This window comes from Corvus hawaiiensis, chromosome 2 (genome assembly GCF_020740725.1).
Source record: "Corvus hawaiiensis isolate bCorHaw1 chromosome 2, bCorHaw1.pri.cur, whole genome shotgun sequence".
NCBI lineage: Eukaryota > Metazoa > Chordata > Aves > Passeriformes > Corvidae > Corvus > Corvus hawaiiensis.
Window position 1 is genome coordinate 91,501,929 of NC_063214.1, and position 24,273 is coordinate 91,526,201.

The following is a 24,273-nucleotide window of genomic DNA, read 5'->3' on the forward strand; positions in this document are numbered from 1 at the left end:
TTACTCCCATAAATCCCACTTCCTTACCAGTGGGGGACTGAAAAACATTACCATTCCCATCTATTACAGATTAATTGGGTAGAAAACCTACTGGAGAGGAAGCAGCTTGCACACACATTTTACAACCTTGGTCAACTCCTCATCTCTGAAAACAGTTCTGTTCTGAGGAACCATTTGAAATACCCATCTACTAACGAAACTCTTCCTCAACACATCAAGTGAACTCTCAGTTCCATACCTTGTATTATTTCTAATAGTAAAAGATGATCAGAATTTACAGTAAAGTCACAAAAGACCACTTCAAAACAGAATGACACTCTGCAGCTTGTTCTGGATTTCACATTTTTATTGTAATTACATAACAAGTACCCAGAAGTTGCAGCTTTATGCTTGCCTTCTTTTTAACATTTAAATGCACATTGAGGTCAATCTGTTGGAATACTCAGGAGCAGATACCTTCCACGAAAACACTGCATGAAAGGATGCAGCAGGTACCATCTTCTTACTTTAATCCCTGGTTTGTGTAGAGAGTTGATGAACCCCGAATTCCCATGGCTAGGTCTCTTGATGAGGACTTCAGTATCCCTTCCTTCCTCTGAATCTTGCCCTGGTATCCAACTGAAAATTGAAGTCAATATATTAAGAGCAGGTATTTTCCAAAAGAAGTATTGTTGAGTGTTCGTGCTACCTTGGCACTTTGTACCATCAGAACAAAGGCCAGAAGAAAGCTGAAGAAAACTAGTGATACAGCCAACAAGCTACAGGGGATTCCAATGAAAGAGACATTATATGATCTTAAACCTCACACAAAATGAAAATTATGTGATAAGCTTCCTGTGCATTCTGAAATAAACAATCTAACAACATAAATGACAGAGCAGCAAAGTAGGATAGAAAGGAATACATAAAAAACAAAGTAGTGTAACTCTGCTTAGATCAGCTTTACAAATGTAACTGATAAACTGAAGGAGGAAAATTCAGATTTGGTTTAAGTGGGAGTCACTGTAAATGTCTGTGAGGAGAGGGATAACTTAAATATACAAAGTTTCTGGAAAAAATAGAAATAAATCAGTAAAAACAGAAATAATATTCAGCTTGTAAAATCTGCAAGTTTATTCTTGGCAATTACAGGAAAAGCATTTCATGAAAGGCTGAAGATGAATGTAAAGCTAAAATAAAAGCCACAGAACTTACAGAAGCTAAACTGCAAGTTCTTTCTCAATGCAGCAGAAAAACATACTTTGATCTTGGGAGAAATCTTTTGAATTTAGATAGCCAGTCTTGAAGATGGCAGTAATAGATTGCAACTCAGCCATATTCTGATATTAGACTGAGAAGGTTTCTTCTACCACCATTAACCAACCTTCCAGAATTCAGAACTGCAGCAAAATTTGTAAAGAGCTAGACTCATGATGACACAGCTTGTCCAATAACCAAGCAGCTTTCACTTTAAACTTTGGCCCTACTTCGACATGTCAAGTGCACTAAAATTTACTCCTCCGGTAAGACTTTCTCCTTCCTTGAAAAGAAAACAGCATCTAGGCAAAACCCCTGATGATTTTAGCATACTGTAAATTGTATCTGCTTTTAGCATCTAACGTGGTTTTGCACACTCTTTAAGTTTCACTATTATAACAAATAACAAATTTGACTGAGCATGATTATTGAAATTTACAGAATTAACAGGACAAGAAAAACATCACTCATCAGCCTTAAAATTTGGGAGAGTTAAATAAAATCATTTAAGAGCCAGGCTTCTTCCTGCATGACTGGAGACATGTAGCTAGAAACTTAGTTTCATTAGGCTCCCTTAACAATCCATAGACAGCAAAATACAGGCACATCACCGGGAGATACATATGTTGCTACTGCAGCTTTACGGAGGTATTTCAAACTTTGAATACACAGCATTTTCCCATCCACAGAAATAATAATTTGTCACTTTGTGGATTATTATGGTTCATATAGGAGAGGTACAAAAGCTGCTATGACTAATACAAAATGGAAGAAAAATTTAAGGTACCATTTCAGCTGTACATTCTTCATTATGTATCACATCAGCTAAAAATATAAATAAGCCCTGCACTTCCCATGCTTAGAAAGTTTGAATGCCATCTTTACCGCATCTTAAATATGTTTTAAATGTTATGGAAACACAAGCAAAAAAACTCTGGACAAGAAACTCCAATCAAAATAGGGAAAACTTTATCTAATTACAATTTTAAAAATTACTAGTCATTACCCTATGGGAAACTTCATCATATAAAAACACAAACTGTTATTTATCATGAATTCTAGGACTCCAAGAAAATTAATGATTAAATATGAACTCAATGCAAGATCCTGTTTCAATAGTAAAAGTCTCACTTCATTTCATTGAAACGTTCTCTATATAGATGCTTTTCAATGACCTTACAGACAAGAAATAATTTGTTGATATTCTTCCAATTACCTGATCTACTACTACTTTTTAACACAAAACTTTACTAAAAACAATAGTGAAAATACCTACCTCACTGTTACCTGTGACATTCTAAGCCTAAGGCAATCTAAACATGCCTTTTTTTCAATTTCTCCTACTCTCCAGCTTCTTCATGAGAACTGAGTACAACACCCATAATTTAATCAGGATTCAAAGGCAAGAGCTGTTCTGCTTAATGACACCTGCCTTACTGAAATAGTGTTTTCCTTCAAAAGAGGGGGAAAAGGACAGGAAACATCCAGGCCAGTAGCAGAAGATGCATCACGCTTACCATTGATCTTTTGCATGCAAAGAATGTCACTTGCAAACTCCTACAGTGTCCTTCCCTCAAGCATTGTTTAGGGCTTTTGTTTTCCTAGTAGATGAAAAAAGAAGTGATTAAAATTTTGATTTCTACAGCTCGTCAAAGAGACATCAAAATACTTCACAGAATGATAGAACAGAGTTGCCGAATATTCTGAGTTGGAAGGCACCCACAAGGATTATCTAGTCCAACTCTTAAGGGAAGGCCAATACAGGAATCGGACCCACGACCTTGGCGTTATTAGCACCACGCTCTGGTCAACTGAGCTGATTTGGGTTGGAAGGGGCCTTTGAGGATCATTTAGTTCCAACTTCAGAGAAGTTCACTGGGGATTTCGCTTCGGTATGGTGACTTGCACTCTCCTCTCAGCTGTAATTCCCTAAGCTGCTGCAAAAACGAGGTAAGAGGCCGTAAAAAAGCGACGTGCGGGTGCCTGCCCCGGGAGGGCAACCGCGCTCACCTGCAGGACGCAGGGGCTCTCCAGGAGGCACTGCCGCAGGTCCTCTCTCACGCCGCCGCAGGCGCGCCCGTCCTCCTCCTTATCCTCGTAGTACTTGGGCATGGCGGCGAGCCCGGCGCTACGCCCCGCTGCCGCCCGCCCCGCGGCCACCGCCAGCCGCGGCCTCCATCCCCAGCGCTGCGGCCGCTTCCGGCGGGGGCAGGAAGGGACGGGGCGGCTCCGGGAAGGATCCCGAGCGCCTGCGCCGCGGACGGTGCCGGAAGGCTGCGGGGCGCGGCCGTGGTGGCGGTGCCGGGCGGGGCGGGGGTCGCGCTGCGGACCGGGGCAGCAGGTGAGACCCTTAGCGCGGGGCGGGGCTCGGGGTTGCGGCGCTGCCCGGCCCGGCGCTGAACGCGGGCCCCGCTGAGGGGGGGCGGGTGTTTGTCAGCAGCGACGGCTGGGCCGCTCCTAAGTCACGGAATCGTACACTGTTAGGGACTGGAAGGTACCGTAAAGATCATCTGGTTCCAATCCCCCCACCATGGGCAGGGATGCCTCCCACTAGACCAGGTTGTTCTAAGCCCCATCTAAACTGGCCTTGAACGCTGCCAGGGTTGGGGCATCCACAGCCTCCTGGGCAGCCTGTGCCAGTGCCTCACCACCCCCACAGTAAAGAATTTCTTCCTTATATCTAACCTAAACTTCCCCTGTTTCAATTTGTACCCATTACTCCTTGTCCTATCGCTACAGTTCCTGATTAAGTATCCCAGGTTCCCTGTTTTCCCCCTTCAGATACTGGAAGGTGCTAGGAGGCCTCCACGCAACCTTCTCTTCTCTCTCTAGGGCTGAATTGCCCCAGCTTTCTCAGCCTGTCTTCATAAGGGAGGTTGTCCAGGCCTCCTGTCAACTCCATGGCCTCCTCTGGACTTGCTCCAGCAAATGTCATTGTTTATACTTGTGCTCAGTTTTTGTCACTTCAGCATTGTGGCCTTCGTCACGTGATTTTATTTGTAGCCTTTATTATGTGCAAAATCAAATACATCTTCTGAAATTCCTTCTTTAGCAAGATGCTGCCAACCACACTGGTTAATTCTGGGAGCCAGGGCAATGGTGTGCTGAGCCCCCGAGATGCTGCGAGGCACACGGCCGGAGCAAAACGCTACAAGTACCTCCGGAGGCTCTTCCACTTCCGGCAGATGGACTTCGAGTTTGCGCTTTGGCAGATGCTTTACCTGTTCACGTCGCCCCAGAGGGTGTACAGGAACTTTCACTACAGAAAACAGACAAAGGACCAATGGGCGAGAGATGATCCTGCTTTCCTAGTGCTGCTCAGTATCTGGCTCTGTGGTGAGTGCAGGAGAACAGACAGCATAAGGAAGAGGGAGGGAAAGTTTAGGGATGAATGTTTATTTTCCTTCTAGTAACACACACAGAGAAAAGGCCAATTTTTATGGATGATCTTTTAATCAAAGTAGAACAGAAGAAAAAGGCCTAGCCTTTTTGAAGTTAAGGTGGGAAGTAGAAATCAGAGTAGGCTTAAGTAGTACTCTGCAGTTTTGAATTGATCTCTCTGTTGCAACTCATTTTTTGTTGCATTTAAAACTGCATAGTTCACTGTAACTTTACAGACAGTAAGAAAACCCTATGCCACACGGCAGTGTTTTTGTTAAAAAATACTGAATATTTGGTTTACCTGAATATTACGGATAAAACACTGTTTTTACCATAAAGGCCCTGATGAGATTCTGTATATTGCAGAATAAAGCAATAAAAAAAGGAGCTCATATAAATGACTGAACTACAAATTAAATAAGTATTGTCTCAGTTGCCTTCTATTAAATAGTGTATTGCTGTTTGTAATAGAAAAACTCTTAACTGAAATAGAATTACACATGTGGTTTGGGTTAACAAGGAACTTTTATAAAACAATGTTCTATTGTAGCATTGTGTGAATTTAAAAAAAAATAGTTTGGGTGGAGCATTACAATTAGACCCAAGTACAGATGAGCATTCATATTATGAATAAATTGCATTATATCTAGTTTTTGGTGGAAAAAAGTGAGCTGTTGGACTGAAAATCTCAGGGGAAAAATAAAAAGGAAACTGGAGATTTTGTAACAGGATGCTCAAAAAAACCCCCATCAGTTTAAGATCTGATGCTTTCTTTTCCACAGCTGACTTTAATAATCTTTCTCTGCTTTCAGTGTCTACTGTAGGATTTGGATTTGTGCTGGACATGGGTTTTTTTGAAACAATAAAACTGCTACTTTGGGTTGTATTCATAGACTGCGTAGGCGTTGGCCTCCTGATTGCAACTCTAATGTGGTAAGTAGTGATTTCTGAAGCCAAATTCACTATTGCTGTTCAGACACAGAGAGTCCTCTGCTGTTTATGAGACACTTGGTTCTTTCTTGGGGTAAACTTATACACAGGTATTGACCATAGGTTTTATGCTGTTGTAGTAATTGTTTCAAAATGATACCTTAAAAAAGAACACACCTCTTTCTTTACTATTTCCTACAAAGATAAATGGTCAGAAGGTCTGTATTATGATGAACATTCCAGCTTTTTTTCTTTCTTCTTGAGCTGGTTCAGTAGTAATGCCAATTAAAAAAAAGGTGGTTAAAAAAAAAAAAGCTGTTTAATCAAAATAATGAGTGAAAAAGTCACGTAGCATGAGCCTGAGGATGATTCTGTTTATGTAGGGCGATATACACATGGCCCGTGCTTCTTGCTGAAGATTGTAGCTAGTGCCACTACAGCCACATCTGTTCTGTCTTGTGCTTGGCAGCTTTTTGCTTTGTTGGTAGTTGCTGCTAGTTTTATCCTCTACTGTCCAGAGACTTGCAGAAGTAGAGAGGCAGGAGCAGGTCATTTCACAACCCAGGCCTCATCAGCACCATAGATGTGTCCTGCAGCAGTGAGGGAACCATGAAGTGACAGGAAGCCTGTGTTTCTGGGGCAAGGGGAGGGCACCAAAGAAAGAACTTTTATTTTACAAGGAACTTCAGAAAGCAAGGGCATTTAAGAGTTCTTAGTGATGGAGCTGACATCTTAAAGTGATGATAGTTGGAAAAGGGATAGATCCTGACAGTGGCCTCAGGAACTCCTGCTTGTAATTGCAAAATTGAGAATGAGGCACATAAAAGAAATATAACTGATAGATGAAAGGTCCACCTGACCTATGCTCCTGTCTGGGACAGCAACCCATAAATTGCTTGGGCTAGAGCTTATAGTGATGCTCCCTGCCACCATCCTCAGCAATTTGTGCTTCAGGATGCAGTCTCCTAAGCCATGAAGACTTCAGCATCTGCTAATTTTCCTCTGTCTTTTAATCAGCCTCAATACCAGTCACCTGGCTCAAGTTTGGTTCAAGTCCTTTCTTCCAGTACAGGCTCACCTTTTTTCCCAAAAGCTCCCCCCATTCCTAATGAGTCTAAACCCCTTCTTGCCTCACCTCTCCTCACCTTGCACCCAGGCTCTGCCTCTTCGCAACCCCACCCTTGGCACGAAGAGTAGGTCAGAGGAAGCTTCCATGAAAACTCTGGTCTCTTATTTCTGAGCATCTATTGACTTCTTGTTCCTCTTCTAAATGGGATAAATATTTTGATGTCAGCAGAACTTAAGCTGAAGGAAAGAGCCTTGAGGTTCATTCAGTAGCCTGTAATACTGGGCAGTGCACATTGCATTTTGCACTTCTTTTCAGTAAGAACAGGCACGTTATGACCACTCTCCTGGCCTCCTCCTGTCCTTGCAGTGCATCAGTTCTGTAGAGATGAAATAAACCATCTCTGTGTGAGGTGTGCTGATCCTGTACAAGCACTTCACTGGTCATCTCCCTGTGTGTACAGAGAGAATGAGCTTGTGGCTGCACTGATAAATTGTAGCACTGATCTCTTCTTTATAAAGAGTTTTGTTTCTGTATTACCCGCAGGGTATTTCAGCTGCCTGTAGCATGCAGGGGATGTGATGATAGTTTTAACAAAACCATTTTAACCGTAGTCTGGTCTGCATGATTCTTGCATGTTTTTTCTCCCAGACAGCAGAAACTTTGTGGTGGAGAGTTGGGATCACATACAACTTACTACATCAAACCTATGTTTTGTCAGTCAGCTTTATAGCTTCATATTAACAACAGTCTCAAATATCTTTTCATGTAGGTTCATTTCAAATAAGTACTTAGTGAAGCAGCAGAACAGAGATTATGATGTGGAGTGGGGATATGCCTTTGATGTACATCTGAATGCTTTTTACCCACTTCTAGTCATTCTGCATTTTATCCAGCTGTTCTTCATCAACTGTAAGTAGAATACTTTGAGCTCTGCTTCAAAATGGTACACTATCAAAACAGCTGAAAGCAGTTATCTCTTGCAGATGTCATCATATCTGATTCTGTCATTGGGTATTTTGTTGGGAATACGTTATGGCTGATTGCAATCGGCTATTACATCTACGTGACATTCCTAGGATACAGTGGTGAGTAACATCAACTTATTTTGTATTTGTTTGACTAAAAAGAAGAGCATGTTTTCAGGCTATTGATTTGATCTTAGCATATTATTTGTAAAGCAGAGGCTTAGCTAAATGTTGAAGTAATTATTTCTTTGTGGTAAATGAAGTTGGACAGAAATGTACCAATCCATGGTTGCAGGTGGGTGGACATATTAACCAAAGAATTTATATTCTCCACCTCACCTTCTTTTGTTAGACCTGTAGCACCACAACTTGGTTTTCTTGTTCCTCTGTAAATCCACTTGAAGATGTTTGCATTAGATAAAAATTCTGTGATGAGTTTAAGACCATAGTTTTAGGTAAAACAGTTCCCCAAAGCATTTTGTGATAACAATAGGACTTGCAGGGCAGAGATGTCAGAGGAGGACAACAGAGCAGAACTATTTTTTATTGCTGCCTTGCCCCAAAGCTACTCTACATGAAGCACATTTTTAAAGAGCACTACTTTATACTTGCTTCAATATTGCTTCTGTTTCAGCGTTGCCCTTTTTGAAGAACACAGCCATTCTTTTGTATCCATTTGCACTTCTCATCATGCTCTATTTGATCTCATTAGCATGCGGATGGAACTTCACCAAGATGCTTTGTTCCTTTTATAAATACAGAGTGAAATAAAACCAGGACTTCATGTATCTAATGTTTATTTTGTTTCTACCGTAGCCATTTTGACAGTAAAGAAAAAATTAGGAACATTTTGTAAATGGTTGTAAATTTCTCTTTATTGTAGATAACTGTGTAAAAAAGTTTGAAGTGTCCTTTTTTATTAAAATATTTACAACAGTAAACATGTTAGCAATTTTGTTCAAATACTTTCGCAGTACATTCCTAAAAACAAGTTACTTGTATGTTTCTGTAGCTTAAATTTAACTGCAACAAGTCTATGTAGCATAACTCTTACTGCAGATACTTTGCACATACTGGCATAAGCTCTACATTATGAGGGGTTTAAGTGACATCAAATAGCAGTTTTATTGAAGAGTAATACTGGAATACTTTGCCCTGGGACTGTGTGAAAGTATAGATCTTAATAGTGTTGCGATGGTAAAGCAACAACTGTCTCTAGATACAGAGAGAGGACAGGAGACAAGAGATCTGTCCTCTCCTTGTATGAAAAATTGTGAGAACAGATTCACTTTAGTGACTACTTCAAATATACATGGACAATTCTGGCACACAGAAAAAACAGTGATGAAAGGCACAATTAACATGACCTTTATCAGGTTTCCAAAGATAGCAGCAAGTTTTTAAACCCAATCTCTAGCAGTCCGGTGGGTATTACTACATCCACCATTCGGAGTGGCAGGTCAATGAACATGGAAGGGAAGTACAAGTTGGTTTGGCTACAAGGGTGGGCTCATGGCAATGCCTGCAGCTGTGAAGTCCACAAGGCAGAAGTATAAACTGACCATTACAAACAATACCTTATGGAAAGTGAAGATGACAGCTTTCCAATGCAGTGTTCAGCATGAAACATGAGCACTAGGATTCAGTTTCCAAAACAACACAAGAGTAAACTGGTTACAGTAAGACAATTTCAATACTAGAATCTGATCTCTAAGGAAAAACTATAATTTATCTTAAAATACCAAATATGCTGGCAGTGCATCTTACAGTACTGTGTGTTTCAGCCACTGTTAAGGCTTGAAGAGATTCATGTTTCCCTCTCAGCAGATACTGAGCAATGTTCTCCTTTAAACAAGGAAAGCCACTGAACTGCTGATCCATGGAAGGTGAAGGATTCCGGTCAGGATCTGCTCCGTCCCTGGCTAACAGCACGAGCTCCTGTCCTGCAGGCAGCTGCAGCCTAACTGTACATCTTTTCCCTAACAGGAATCCTAGCATCAGTGATCACCCACTTCAGTTCAACAGTAAAAAATACTTCATATTTAGTGCCCTGTGATGTGATACCATTGAAGGACTCAGGGCCTGTGTACCGTCCCTTTAGAAATATCGAAGTTTTTCCCATGGAAAGAAGGTTTCATCATTCTCAAGATTAAGCTACTTTAACTTCCAGTAGCTCACTGTTCACAGCAGAAATCAGCAAAACCCTTTAGTGACCACTAAGGTCGGAAAGGTGACACTCAAGGACTAATTCACCAGGTCTCCATGGGCTGTGTGTTTTACATCAGCAATCCATGCTAGCCTGAAAACACCAGTTGTTTAATAGCTTTTCAGCCTTATGCTGGTGATTGTAAAGATGATTTAAAAACACAAGGACTTCTTTTTTCCCCTTTCTAGCTACAGTTACTTGTTCTAGCTTTTTCAGAATACATCCTTCCTATTTTAGGGGAGCAAGGTTGGAAAAGATTCCATTTTTCTTTTCCCCCACAAGACTAAAATAATACTTTCCAAGTTGGAGGCGAACTACAAATTACTAGGATACTTCATCTGGAGGAAATATTTCCAAAAAAATACAGAGATTACTGAAATTATAATATATTTGGGGAAAAAAAAAAGAAAGAAGGAAACTGTTACACAGTTGTTTAATTTTTCCAAAGACTAATTAACTCCAGGTCATTCAAGGAACTGTGTTTCACACAGGCGAAGTATAAATTGCTTTGCTCTAATCTGACTCAAGGTATTTAAAAACTGCTTTGAAACAGCTAGACAAGCAGTGATACAACAGAAGACTCCAGTCTTTTCTGGGTCCATGAATCACATCTATCTGAATTTTTCTAAGCCATCATTAAGTACAGAAAAAATGAATATATCTATAGGAATTTTTTCCATCAATGAAAACACACAGTTGAGATGCCTGCAAAAGCTCAAAGCTTTATACAGTGCTTTAGAAACACTCTTTAATTATCACATCCTGTTCACATTATTTACAAAGTTTTCAGTAGGATGACCCACTGAATGAGCAAAGCAAGATTATACTGACAGTCTTGTGTTTCCTTGGTCCCAAGCAATCCTTATCAGCTCAGAAAAGCAAGTGTTAGCATCAGCCAGTCTGTTTGGCATCCAGTGTAAGAAGTTCATTTGCCCAGATAATGAAGGTTTCTGGCTATGCCTTTGATTTCACAAAAATTTGCTTTTCTGAAGCTTTAACAGCATCAGAATGAGCTAACAGGAGCATAGGATAGTGCAGTTCATTTTGAAACACTTTCCATTATTGGATAACTGTAAGATTCAGCGGTCTCAAGGGGATTTTTAAGGTCACAACAAAAATAACTTGAAACTGAATACATGTAGGGAAAAACTCCCCCAAAACAGTAATAGGCTTAAGATGCTGTTTAAGATCTCTTATGGTAATACTGTCCCTTACAATGGAGACGTGCAGGAGACACCGGCCCCACTGGTGCAGGCCCAGTCACAAAGAGTGCCCGGGCTAGAGGCTGATGAGCCAAACAGCCCAAGTGTTCTTACTTCACTATACTTCCAGGAAGGAGACTTGCACTACTTTAGCCTGACTCGGGAATTGGAATTTAAAGGTACAAAGCCCAAAATAGCTGTCTGCAGAAATAATTAAGATAGAAAATATTTTCCTTGCTTTTTCTATTTCTCAGCAAAATTTCCAAGCAAATTTGCGGAAGTAACTGATTACACCAGCTCTGAATTTACCTGGATCTATGAAATATAATTTTTATTAATGTGGCACATTTATCCAGAGAGCCTATAAGCTCAGAAACATTGAAAATATTAAAGCAGCCCAGAATATTTTCAACTCCTGCTACTACGACGTAATAAAAATGCACCAATCTTTAGAAAACAACCCACATTTTACCATGCACTAGTTAATTTGTTATCTTGGATAAATTTCTTCTGAACGTTTTTGAAAACTAAATATACTACTAACCAGAGTCTTGCAGTCAACGTGGTACAGATTCTATGTATTTAAATATATTAACAGTGATTAATCTTAACTGCTGTGAAATACAGGAACAGTGATGCTTTGAGAATAAGCACACAGTGTTCTTAAACAAGTGGTACCAGTAAACTTCTGGACTCATGGAAAAATGGAAAAGGTCACTGTCAGCAAAACTAATTATATTAAGAAACTGCAGTATCTAATGTATTTCCGCAGTCTGGATTGTAATAAATAACCCTCGTTTAAGTAACTTGCAGCATTCATTCACAGACTCAGCTGAGAAGAAAACCTAAATACTTTTCTGAGACCTTTGCTAGTTAATGTGTGATAAAAAGCCATCACATGTTGATAATTTGATGGCAGGGCATTATACAGGGAACCAACAGGGCTGTAGCACCACAATAGGCTAAAAGTCACACAGGATTCAGAGCCTCGTGACCCACATTCCAAAATCCAAGAATAAGCTCCATTTATGTGACCAGTGCTTAGCTTATGCCCACAGTCTTTATGGGCAACACAAGCTTTCCAAGTAGCATTTTATTTACATCACCTGATGCAATCAGGAAAAGTAAACAAGGCTGCCTGGTATCTAACTTTTCTTGAACTTACACCAGTCGGTCTAAAGAGAAGGTCTTACCTCTGTGTACAAATCTTGACTTCCTGTGTCCCCAGACAACACAGATAATCTGTACAACAATCTGTAGAAGTAGTTAAGTTCTTCAACTTGAATATTGCTAAACTGTCAAAGCTATGGCACAATTCTCCAACAAGGCAGAAGAGAAGACAGGTTGATGCTATAACCCAGTGAAGGCTTGCAGTGCTAGAGAGGCAGGTTTAGGCTGCTCCTTATAAACATATCATGAAAGAGGTCAAATCTATCAGCTGAACTTTAATGGGGAATTCAAGACCCCTGCTCTAGATCAGGGAGCATGCAACAGGTTTCGTGCATCTGTGCCCTGATCACAAAGACATTAAAGGTCTTTTCCAACTTAACTGATTCTATGATTCTGTGTTGGGGGTAGCAGTGTTGTTTTTTCCACAGAGAAAGCTGGCCAGGTTTTGAAATGTCAATTCCAGTAGGCTGGTTCACAGCACAACTGAGAGTACCTAAGCCAGCGTGGATGCCTCCCTCCAATGACAGTCAGGTACTTCATTCCTATTAAAGGAAGGAATTCCTGCCTCTTTTTCCAGGCCATTTCTGACTAATTGAAATCTTGCCATGCCTGAGTCCTTACACGTAAGCACCTAAGCAGAAAGACTCTTAAGAAAAGCAGCAGCATTAGTACTGCAACAATTCCACTCTGATTGTAGTCCAGATCGTGTTCTGTTCCTGACTGAATTTCTGATTCATTTAAGATCACTGCTGTTTCCCTTGAAACAAAAAGGCAGGGTACTAACTTGAGGCCAAATTCAGTTCCTACTATAAAGTTAGTGCAAGTTACCATACTGATCCATAAAGGAGTCAAACTAAGACCTTGTTCTTGAACAAAGGAAGAAAAAAAACTGTAACTACTCACTAATGTGTCCAAAGTAAACACTGCAATAACAGAACTTTTTAAAAGGAGACTTCTGTAGGTCAAATATATCTACTGTTCATTCTTTTGATAAAAGGTAACCTCTTGTCACTCCAAAGCAAAGCTGGAGAATGATTTTCTTCAGTACAGAAAATGAATTTGTTCAGCCTAGGAATGTTTACAAATATTTTTAGAAAGAACTGGTCTGGAGTAAAAAAAAATTATTCTAAAATGCAATGGAATCAAATCTAAAATCACTGCAGATTTAGTACATAATATGAAACAAGACATTTCAACATGCTTTTTATGTGGCTACAAACTGTACATACTGGAATTTCATAGCCCCAAGGAATAATGCTCTTCAGAACTCTGTTTATGCCTCTGAACATCATTCAGATTCTGTGTATAAAACTACATAATTTAGAAACTTAATCTTGTTTTTTTAAACATGGCAGTATATTTGAAACATGGTATTAATTTATGTTTGCATCTCCAAAGAAAAATGTAGAAAGATAACTTAAACTAGAGAATTCATAAAAAAACTATATCAATTTAAAATTTTACTGCATAAAAATATGTACTTTTCAAATTATTTTAATAAATTAAATATCCCTAACATTTTTAATATATATCCCTGACAGTCTATAAAAGAGGGTTCTTGTTATAGAAAATAAATGGAACTCCGAAAGGACCCCCTTCATAAAACTTATTTAACAATAATTATATTTTTTTCTTCTTCAAGGAATGTAATAATATGTACAACTCTATATTACTATACTATCAAAATAGTACAGGTTAAGCGTAGCAGGGTTCTGTAATCATAAGATGGTAAAGTCACATTACAGTGGAGGACAACTTGGGCCTCGGACGAACGTTATCAGTGTGGAGCATCAGTTTCTGGATGGATCAGATAAGAAGGGGTAAATACAATCTTCTCATCTACAGTAGATTTCACAAGAGGTAGAGTTCAAGTGAAAAAGAATGACATTTGGAATAAGGTGCATGCTCAGTATTTTCAATGTGTGACTTGCTAAGGATGTCAGATTTCATAGAAAGAGTTTTCAAGGATTCTTTTTTTTTTCCCTCTAAAGCAGATTTCCACGATCAGTTTGTAATCTTTTTAATATGAATCTGAAATAGAAATCAGAAAACATAAGTCACGGTTTAGTGTATTACATTTCTGAGTAATAAGAAGTAACTAGTGTTAGCCAAAAGTCTGAGCTTCAAAACAGAATGAAGAAATCTCCCATTCACCAGTTATGTTTTCAAATGTTCTACCACTTCTTACCTCGTTCAGAATTGCCCACACCGCTGAATTTTGTATCACTGAAAGCCGGAATGATGAAATAGGATTTAGGCTGGGGTCAACTGTTCCTTCAGCTACACCATTCTCAAACTTCCCTACAAAAGAAGCAAAAGTACATTCAGTTCAGTCCTGTTCAACAAACTGAAGTATGAAATCCAGAAGATGTATCTGTAGTATCATAATTCACAGGTGAAACCAGTATCATTCCTGAAACAAAAGGCAGTGAGTGATTTTGACATCAGATCCAGTTCTGCAGCAGCAAACAATATGGCGCACATCATCAGCACACACCAATCTGAACAGGATTGCACAAGAATAAAAGCTTTGAAACTGTCTAAAGGCATTGACACCTCAAACTCTGTGAAGATTTTGGCACAGGTATTCATTTAATATCATGGAACTAAACATGATGCCTTTGGCTTATGGGTTTTCAAGGAGGATTAAGGACAAGGAATATCATTAATGTGTAACATATTCCTATTTAAAGCATCTTCAATTATATTAGGGTGAGTAAGAATTCAATTTAAAAGCCCAGTTAGACTTCACAGTTAAACCATATAGACAACAACTGTAATTTATTATGACCAAAAAATGTGCTTCCAATATAACAGGATTGCCCAAGCTGTGTCCAGCAACTAATTAAAATCCATGAGTTAAATTTCTCTTCCTTGACAACATGTATCCAGGCACCTTCCCCAACAGCCACTTGGCTGTTGAAATGCCAGTCTCATCCTACAATGAGACAGCTGATTGTCTGTAGGGTGGATTCACATCCAGGCCAAGCACACAGCTCACACCAAAGTACTTGTGCAGTCACAGGACAGAGGAGGTGATCTTACACAACCTGGAAATGCCTCTACTATAATCCAGGTGATCAGTCCTGGCAGAAAAGTTGGATGTAGCTGCACTACAACTAAGAGTCACAAGAGATCTCTGTTTAGTACATCAGTCTCTGAAAAGAAATAGTGGACACAATACTAAGTAAAGCCTACAGGGTCACATACCCAAAAATGAGTGATCAAAACTCAGGTTTAGGTTTGTTTTACTTTTAATGAAGATGTCTTTAACAGTTGCAATAGTAAGAATACACTTTTTTTTCTACTGTTACATACCTATCCTGAAGTAACCATCCTCTAAGCGTTTGTCTTTGGTTTCTTTGCTTAATACCAGTTCTTCATTCTGGAACAACAAAGCATAAATGAGATAATTTATTTTGACATATGACTTTGCCAGAGAAAGACAAATGTGTGTGCACTTTTCTTATATATTCAGCATCCATTTTTTCCAAATAATTAAAAACCAGCGTGGAATATAGTTATTTATAGCCTTAGACAAGCCAACACAAAAAAATTAAGAAAGAGCAGCAGTGTTCCAGAACTGAACAATACTTGGCTTCAAGGGAGAAAAAAGAAGTACTCCAAGTGCCCCATGTAACTTGCATGGTAAGTGCCCTGTGAACAGAATACTTAGCAGATACTGGCATACACAGTAGGAGAAAAGCAAAGGCAGGATCCTGCCTTGTTTTTCTACGACTTAACAAGAGCTTTCTCTCAGACAAATGAAAACTTGCAGCTTACTTTTTGATCTAAGACTTTGGTTGAGATGGAAAGCATCAGACCAGTGAGGGAAGCACTGCAATTATCAGTGCCTCACTAATATGGATGGGGATTTTTTTAATAAGCACAAAAAAAAAAGTAGAGTAGAGCTTGAGACACAGCTTGAAAATTACAACCATGATCCAATACTGAAAGACCCACTCCAAGAATTGCCCAGGAATTAACTAAAAATGCTTGACAAAACAGAGATTAAATTGATCAGTTTTGTTTTTTTTTTTTCCCTGTTTTGAAGTGAGGCAGCTGAAAAAGTGGTCGGGATTTTTTTTTATTTATTTAGAGGACAGGTGTTTTAGTTTTCTTTTGTTGTTGTTGTTGTTGTTTGGGTGTTTGGGGAAGTTTTTTCTTACAGGTTATCTTGAGGGTTTTTTTAGTGTGCTGCTTGAGTCCCAGGCAAATCCAGTCTGGGGGCACTCTGGTTTCTAAGGGTTGCTTTTTGTTTTTCTGAATTCTACTCAAGGAAGATCAGGGTTAAAATACCTGAATGGACTTCTAGCTCTACTGATGTCCAGGGAGGAGAAACAGGGCCCTCAGGAGCTGCTGTCCTCCCACTGGCAATATTTTCTGCTGTCATCAGTGGCTTAGGAACAGGCCAGCTGCAGAAATTTCTGTTTACCTTTTCCACAAATTGCATCAATAGCAATACAACCTCTGTAGCATTACTTCCTTAAGGGATGCTCCAGTTTGATGGACATTTAACAGCCAAGTAAAGCCAAAAACGATGATGCCTGATGCCATTTTTGCTCATTACCTTGTGCATTCTTGTATCTTGGGCTTAGATGAAATGAGGGCTGCTGCTGTTTTTGCGGTTGAATGTATTTCCAGAGGTCTTGGGAAACAAACCCCTCAGATCTTATAATATCACACGTCATGTTGTATGATTACAATTAAACTAACAAATTTCTTTTTAAGTCTGGGAATACTAAGAATTTCCTATTTTTGCCTGCTCCAAGGAAGGCAGACTGGGAAAATGGAGATGTGAACTTCTCCATGATTCTTTACTTTAAGAAAATAAATTAAAAGGAAGTGGAAAAAAAAAAAAAGATTCAACACATGGCAATTTTGGCATAGATTTCACGATTCCTATACCACATATATGGGAGAAGATAGAAATACTTTGCTGTTTTAATACTAAATAAAATAAACTTGTCTGAAGTAGTATCATAATCCTCTCAGACTTTTGTGATATATGTAGTTAGCTGTAATACCTAGATGAAGAAAAAGAACCCATACCATCTGACTTCAAACAAGAATATACTTTAGATAGTGGAGTGCTCTCCTGTGGTAAAACTGACTGATTTATGGGGGAAAAAAATCAGAAATCAGAGGAACGGTACAAATTCTGTTTAACAATCTACATATTTCAGTATCTAATGGATTTGGATGTGTGTCAATCCCTGAACTAAGACTTTCTTACTAAATCAAAAAGCAGATTGATTTAGGTTTCCCATTTCCCAAAATACACAGGAGAGGGAAGACTATTTTTTTTTTTAAATAGTAGCAATGAACTAGAAGAAAATTACCTTTTTCACCTCCAAATTACCAACAGCACTTGTGCAGACTGCACCCTGAATGAACATCTGAATAGTTACAATAGTGTTCTGTGAACATATCCACTTAGAAGAAGGAAAAGTATGAGACCATCAAAACATCAAGTTCATACAGTTAAAAGAAGCATTTATGTCTCCTCACCCTGTTAAAAAAGTCAATAAAGAGACTTTGCTTTTATCCTGTAATGGAGAAGACACTAATCAAAAAATTCATACCTGAAAAGGCAAAACTTCTACAGTTGTGTTTAGAAGTATGTCTCCTGGATGCTCTGGATTGCCACTGTGAAACAAGTACCTATAAATGAAAAAGGAAAAAAAGACAGTCTACACACATCAGTCAGAATCAGCTGTGTTACTGTCTTACATGTTAATTGTCACATACAGATGTTACAAGGATAAACATTATTTTTATACTGGGCCTACCTCAGCTGGGGCTAAGATGGTTTCACATGTTACTGTAATTGGAAGGGGTCAGGTTTTTCAGTTGCTAAAGAATAGTTGGGCAATGTTGTACAGAGGAAGGGAGTTTGCATCATCTGCTCTTCCCAGATTGCATTACACAAAGCTGTAGTCATTACTGCCTGGCACACACTGGTATCAACTCCAGAAGCAGGAGGCCTGCCTTCCTTCAGCCTCTCCCCAGCACACGTCACCTTCTCCCTGTGCCCACAGGATGAACTCTGCAGATCCATTCTGAACCAGTTCTGGGAACTTAGCCAAGTCAATATTTTGCCAGGTGAGTGTTCCCCAAATGCATCTCTCCACCATAGTTCATTGCAAAATCCCATTGATGATTGTGCCAGGAATTCCCAACCCACATCCACACCCTTAATGTTACCTGAATTCAAACTTCTATTCCAAAGACAGATTTAAGAAAAAAAAATTCCTCAAAAAAACAAACCAAACAAAAAAACCCCAAACCACAAAAGCCTGTTTTTGACATGTATACACACATAAAAAGGAATTTTTAAAACCTGTACAAAGACCCTCACTCAGTTGTACAATTAATTTTTTTTTTTAATTGGACAGAGTAAGTATGTTTGAACCATTATCTAAACCATCCCTGTCAGTATTAATCAGTGAAGTGTTCAAATTCTAGCTGCCTACTCTGAACAGCTTTTGCAGGACTGCACATGTGTAGATAATTTTACAAAAGAGACAGTTTAATTCCTCTTTTTTTATATATAACAGGAACTTCATGTTATTCTGAACACATTGTATGTAAACCAGTAATAATTTTTTTTACCACTAGGTGGAATCAATGCTTGAAAATTTTTCACTGCTTACCATTTTTTCTAGTGGACTAGAGTTAATTCAGATTACTGTCATAAACTAATTAGATCCTACACCTACTCAGATACCACTTTTAAGAAGACTATTTTACTTTTATTATGTTTAAATGAATATTTAAAAATCTATCAACACATTTCAAACCTTTCTTCAATTGGAACTTAGATGGTGCTTACTGTTAATTTCTCTTCGACATTAAATATGTCACCAGCCAGAGACAAAATTAGTTCAGAAATTATAACTTGATTAAAATTACAAACATTAGCTCAATTTGGAATTTATTAAGATGCAGTTAGAGATGTAAATTCCAGTTTGTCTTTATCCAATATATCTGAAGCCAGGTTAAGTACCTACCATTAATCCATACTCCATACCTACAAGACAAGTAGAAGAAAACTGTGCTCTAACCCTGCCTCAGAAATGTCTGTGATGATAGAAGTATTTTAAGAAACTGCACGCACACGTAGAACATTTTTTTTATCAAGGCTCAGGAAAGGAGTAACACCCCACATTGTGATACAAGAAAGCCACACTGATTTCTATTGCATGGGTTTCAGCAGAACCACACAATTGTACTGCAAAACAGAACTGGACTGAATAAGCCTCAGCAAAGTATGTGTTTCAAGAAAAACAATTTCCACACTGTAGGGTAATGTAAAGGTTAGTCAATTCCAAAGTACACAAGCTACCTAAAACATCCACAGTTCTTCCAAGACAAATCTTGTGACCTTTTCTAGACATTAAAGACATCCAGAAAACCCCAATGCATTATTTTTTCTAGGAACAAGTGTTCATTGTACATTTCAATAGTAAGCAAAACAAAACTCTCAGGAAAGCTGACCAGAAAACTAAAAGTACATTCTGCTGTCTTTTGACCTAATAGATCTAACCAGCCATTCCTTAGTCTGTCAGTTATCCTAAGCAGTACTGGACATTTTTTCTCTTGAAAACACTGAAAATTCTAAGGAGACTTAATTTAAAATGAAAAGTGATCAAACATTCACCGTCTAAGGTACTCCCATCAAATGCTCCACCCAAACCACAGACATGCTGCTTTTCCTTAGCACTTCGTTCTGAGAAGACACACCTAAAAATCCACAAAGAAACTCCCTGTGATCACTGTGCTCTCAATGAACAGTAATTGGTTTTGAAGGTTTGGATGGGTTTTTTTGGGGGAAGTTGGGCAGGACGGAGGCAGTAGCAGTGGGGGCTTCATTTGTTTGTTTGTGAGGGGTTGTCATTTATTTATTTGGGTTTGTTTGCTTGTTTTTAAAAACAACCCTGCAAGCACACAACCACAGCCAACCATTTTTCCTACTGTGCTATCTTGAGACTGAGACACAGCTTCCTCCCCTCAGCAGTTGTCACTCCATTAGAGCAATGCACTCATGAGTTGGCACACTGCCAAAACAATTTACAGCAGTAATTAATCAAACCCAATTTCCAGATTTCCATGTAATCAAACCTGTTATTTTAGTGTGTTTTCTATAGCTATCTGTTAATCCATATGCAAACACAAATGTAACACATGCACATGTCACTTTTTAAATTATGTTTAGAAAGGAAGGGATATTTTTATATCTGAGTCTTGCTTCAACACTTGACAGATAACACCTCCTTAGACATTAAAAGTTACACAGATTGAAAACAGAAGCCTAAATACACATACACAGTCAATCCACAGCTATGATAAATATTTTGTTTAGAGATAAAATTTACCAATTAGAAAATTTAATTTAAAATAAAATTTACCTTACAATCAAACAGATATTGTACAGCTCCTAAAGTAAGTGTCATTGGCTATTCTGTCGTAAAACTTGCTTTCCTGACAGGGGAGATTTTCCATGGAGATTCACTGGAAATGGGCTGAGAGAGTAAAACTCATTTTGAAACAAAGGTCAGTTAAACCTCCCACCCCCAAATCCTTGAAATGGCTTTTAGGGAATCTGTCTTTACCTCCCTAAACCTTCTGGGTTTGCACTCTATATATTCCAAGACCACTTTTACATGACTTGCTGTCATGCTAGATATTTAACTAGACAAGAGAGTATTATGGGTTTCTCCCTCCCAGGTGGGGGAAAAACTCTTATGTCCTCTAACTAATGAACTGATTTATTCATCTGATATTTCTTAAGTAAAACAGACTTTTCTAAAAACCACGGAGTCATTTGCAGGACATTTATGGTCCTCATTAAATCACTAATGTAGAGTAATCCAGCTGATAGCCATAGTATTACAAGGTTGGGGTTGTTTATTTAATTCCTGCACCAGTAGTAAGATGTCTGGCCCATTCCTTTTTTCTTTCAAGAGAAACACTGGTTTATAATTGGACTGAATGATCTTAAATGCCTTTTCCAACCTAAATGATTCTATGATTCTAAGGTTTTCAGACTATGATAGGTATTTCTCAATACAGATACTGAAAGACTTGGAAATAGCTTTGCTTTCAACTGTTGAATTATTTTGACACCTGTCCTGGGATTTACACATGACAGTCCATGTAAACAGTAAAAACATGCTTTTTTTCTTCCTAATTACTTGACATTTTTCTTTGGGTAGAGTCACTAAGATTTCCTTGTCTATCTGCTGCTTAAACGTAACACCTTCTGAACCATTCCTTCAAATAAAAATTCTGAAAGCCATGGATCTCTACATATAGTAATTCCAACCAAACACAAATTCACCTCAAGTTAAAAGAAACAAACCATACTATTGCCTTATGGAATATTACTTCACTGCTTTCTTAATTACAAAATACAAACATGAACACAATTGAACATTTTTGATCAAAGTCATCAGAGAAAACTAACTTACAACTTTTACGTATAATACTAATGTATCTGAATCTAAGAGAACCTTTTCTGCTGGCAGGTTCTTTTTGAAGAGTCACAGGTCAAAGATAATAACCAGCTACTCTAGATATTCAAACACAGACAAACCTCCCCTCTACCACAAAATAATTAAATGTATGAACTCACATACATTCTGCTCGTGACCTTAATGTGGTTTGAGAGTAAGAGGATGCTAAGCATTAATATTTCATGTAGCATTAAAAAATACACAAAATTTCAAGAGCACTGAAGGTTTAAAAACAAACAAACACAGAAACAGAAAAAACCAACACCAATCACCAAACTAAATGGAGCAAAGTCAAAGCTGCAAAGAAAACTTCTGTTTCCATACTCAGTGACTTCAGTATTTATCCAAGTTGAGAGGTTGACTTGTTGCCATGGAGCTAGATACACATATAAAATCAAGACAAATAGAGGGGGAAAACCCCCCAGCCAATAACCTGAAACAAATATTCATACCTTCCATGCACGTCCTAACACACAAAGGGAGGGGAAGGCAGAAGTGTGATTATCATTAATACACTGACAGAAGATCCCATTAGTTTGCCAATGCAGTTAACTCTTAGGGTGCTTCAAAAGCCTACACTCAGGTTCAGAACTCCTCCAAGAGTGAGCACCCAGAAAGATTCTCACCTTTTGTAACATGCCCCAGAAAACGTATAAATTAATATTACTAATCTGATCTGTTATCTTTAATATACTTTTAATAGCTAAATTTTTTCATTACCTGGGCTTTCAAAAAAACAAAACCAAAATAACTATACCCATTTCTACCCTTCTCCTATCTTGCTTATAAAGGGATGTATATGTATCTCTCTTCTTTCTGTCACATCGAAGCATATTTAGGCCTAAAAAACTATTATTCTCTCTATTACCCAATTTTATTTTTTTCAGGTGTTAAAAAAACTTTAGTATTTTATTTAAATAAAGTGACAATTATTTTTTAATCTATAGAAAGTGTTTTAATTAAGTGTTCTAATTAAAAAATAGAACTCAATACACAATAATTTTCTTAGTAAATTATGGCCGCTTTATAAAAGGAAATAGTATACAAAAATTCTATAAACAGCATAATTCACATCCACTGTCAATATATCTTTATTTTGTTTTGAAGGAAACAAGTTATCTCACCTGATACTAAACACAAATATTCTAAGAATATAAGAATGCAGGTCTTTGTGCTCTGTAAACATTACAAATCAAATTCTTTGCTTCACATTTCCTCCTTACATCTCTTTTTAGCAATCTGATGTATTCTAGTATATCCCATTTTCAGAAAAGGAAAATAGGTAGGAAGGCAGAGAGGAAATGTTTCCTTCCACATTTGAACAAATTATCCATAGCAAGATGCAGCCTAAGAGTTTTTAATTCTGCACAACATGAATTTCTATAAAAGCAATATTAAGTCAGCAATTTTTTTGCTCTCTACAGATGCCATCATCCACTGTAAGAGTCATTATTCACCAATTCTATCTAGCATTTTTGATCACTGGATGCAAATGTGGAAAAAGAAAACTAATCTACCTCCCTTGTCTCACTTTCTCAGAATCCTAATTAGGAAGTGTTATTCTACTGTCACTGGAAACCAGTATGAACCATGCACTATGTCCTCATGCAAAATACAAACAGAAGATGAATAATTTCTTGTCCTTGTCTCAAGCTCAATTTATTCTCCTATTCTTCACCTCTTACTGAGTCATTTGAAAAAATTGCTTATAATTCCAAAAAAAGTGTAATTCCTCCAGTCTATATATATATGCATCTGCCAAATACTCACAGTAGGTAAGCAACATAGTGGGAGCTTTTCCATCTTGTTATAATTCCCAATTTGGGAAAAACTTTTCTGTGTTTGTTTGGGTTTTTTGCTAGGGGTGATTGATTGTTTTTTTACAAGGTTATTTCTGCTGAATTTTTAATCCAGTGAGATGCAGAAAGGCTTTGTTGGGGTTTTGGGTTTAGTATGTGTGCGAGTTTATATGTGGGTGTATGTACATGAACATTTTTTACCCGTCCAGCTTGGCTGGGGAAGCACAGATAACTCCATTCAATTTTATTACACCATTTGAGATTGCATTTGGGTGTGTGACCTCATCACAGGCCAGAAAGATGCAGTTATGACATCTCAGAGACTCCAGTCCTTCTGGAAGTCACATGAAGTATTTTAGAGTATCTCAAGTGGCATTAGAGAGCTAACATTTTGGCAACAGCATTAAGCCTCCAAGATTTCTGACTAAGAACTATAAAGCCAGGAACACTGCCAAATACACAAATCTTGGATATTAGTACCATTAAGGAAGAAGCAGCATGTCCTTGGCTTAGGCAGCTCTTTTCTTCTGTCTCTGATCCATACTTTGAGGTTTTTTTCCCTTTTCATATAAAGTCCTTGCCTCATTGTTATGGGCAGAATTCCATGCCCGGAGCAAACAACATCAGTGCCTGGGAGCTTGCCTGCCAAATCCCTGCTGTCAGTGCATCCATTTGAGGATGCTCTACTCATTAGTACAGAAGTTTATGTAAACAGAGAAACCAAAGTCCTCAAATTCTCTTTTATGTACACTAAAAATATTATCCTGCCTGAAATGTACTGACAAACAGCAAAACAT

At 38.3% G+C, this 24,273-nt stretch overlaps 3 protein-coding genes across 5 annotated transcripts in view; 1 reads left to right on the top strand and 2 right to left on the bottom strand.

Moving 5' to 3' along the window:
• Window positions 1-325: 325 nt before the first annotated feature.
• On the bottom strand, window positions 326-3,447 carry LOC125336608 (cytochrome c oxidase assembly factor 5). The gene is made up of 3 exons (XM_048325340.1): window positions 3,247-3,447; window positions 2,754-2,837; window positions 326-618 (listed from the first exon to the last, which is right to left on the bottom strand). Exons 1-3 carry the CDS (start codon window positions 3,346-3,348, stop codon window positions 577-579), a joined length of 228 nt encoding a protein of 75 aa, XP_048181297.1. The 5' UTR covers window positions 3,349-3,447; the 3' UTR covers window positions 326-576.
• Window positions 3,448-3,470: 23 nt separating this feature from the next.
• UNC50 (unc-50 inner nuclear membrane RNA binding protein) lies at window positions 3,471-8,522 on the top strand. Its single transcript, XM_048325326.1, has 6 exons — window positions 3,471-3,577; window positions 4,289-4,572; window positions 5,430-5,550; window positions 7,386-7,525; window positions 7,600-7,701; window positions 8,216-8,522. Exons 2-6 carry the CDS (start codon window positions 4,293-4,295, stop codon window positions 8,350-8,352), a joined length of 780 nt encoding a protein of 259 aa, XP_048181283.1. The 5' UTR covers window positions 3,471-3,577; window positions 4,289-4,292; the 3' UTR covers window positions 8,353-8,522.
• A 5,619-nt stretch (window positions 8,523-14,141) lies between these two features.
• MGAT4A (alpha-1,3-mannosyl-glycoprotein 4-beta-N-acetylglucosaminyltransferase A) overlaps window positions 14,142-24,273 on the bottom strand; it is a 69,814-nt gene continuing 59,682 nt past the window's right edge. For all 3 annotated transcript variants that reach the window (XM_048325291.1, XM_048325301.1, XM_048325312.1), the window contains exons 13-16: window positions 17,745-17,823; window positions 15,478-15,544; window positions 14,348-14,460; window positions 14,142-14,190 (exon numbers count right to left, since the gene is read on the bottom strand). In XM_048325291.1, coding sequence (XP_048181248.1) covers window positions 14,164-14,190; window positions 14,348-14,460; window positions 15,478-15,544; window positions 17,745-17,823 — 286 coding nt within the window. In that variant the 3' untranslated portion in view covers window positions 14,142-14,163. The remainder of the gene's footprint in view (window positions 14,191-14,347; window positions 14,461-15,477; window positions 15,545-17,744; window positions 17,824-24,273) is intronic.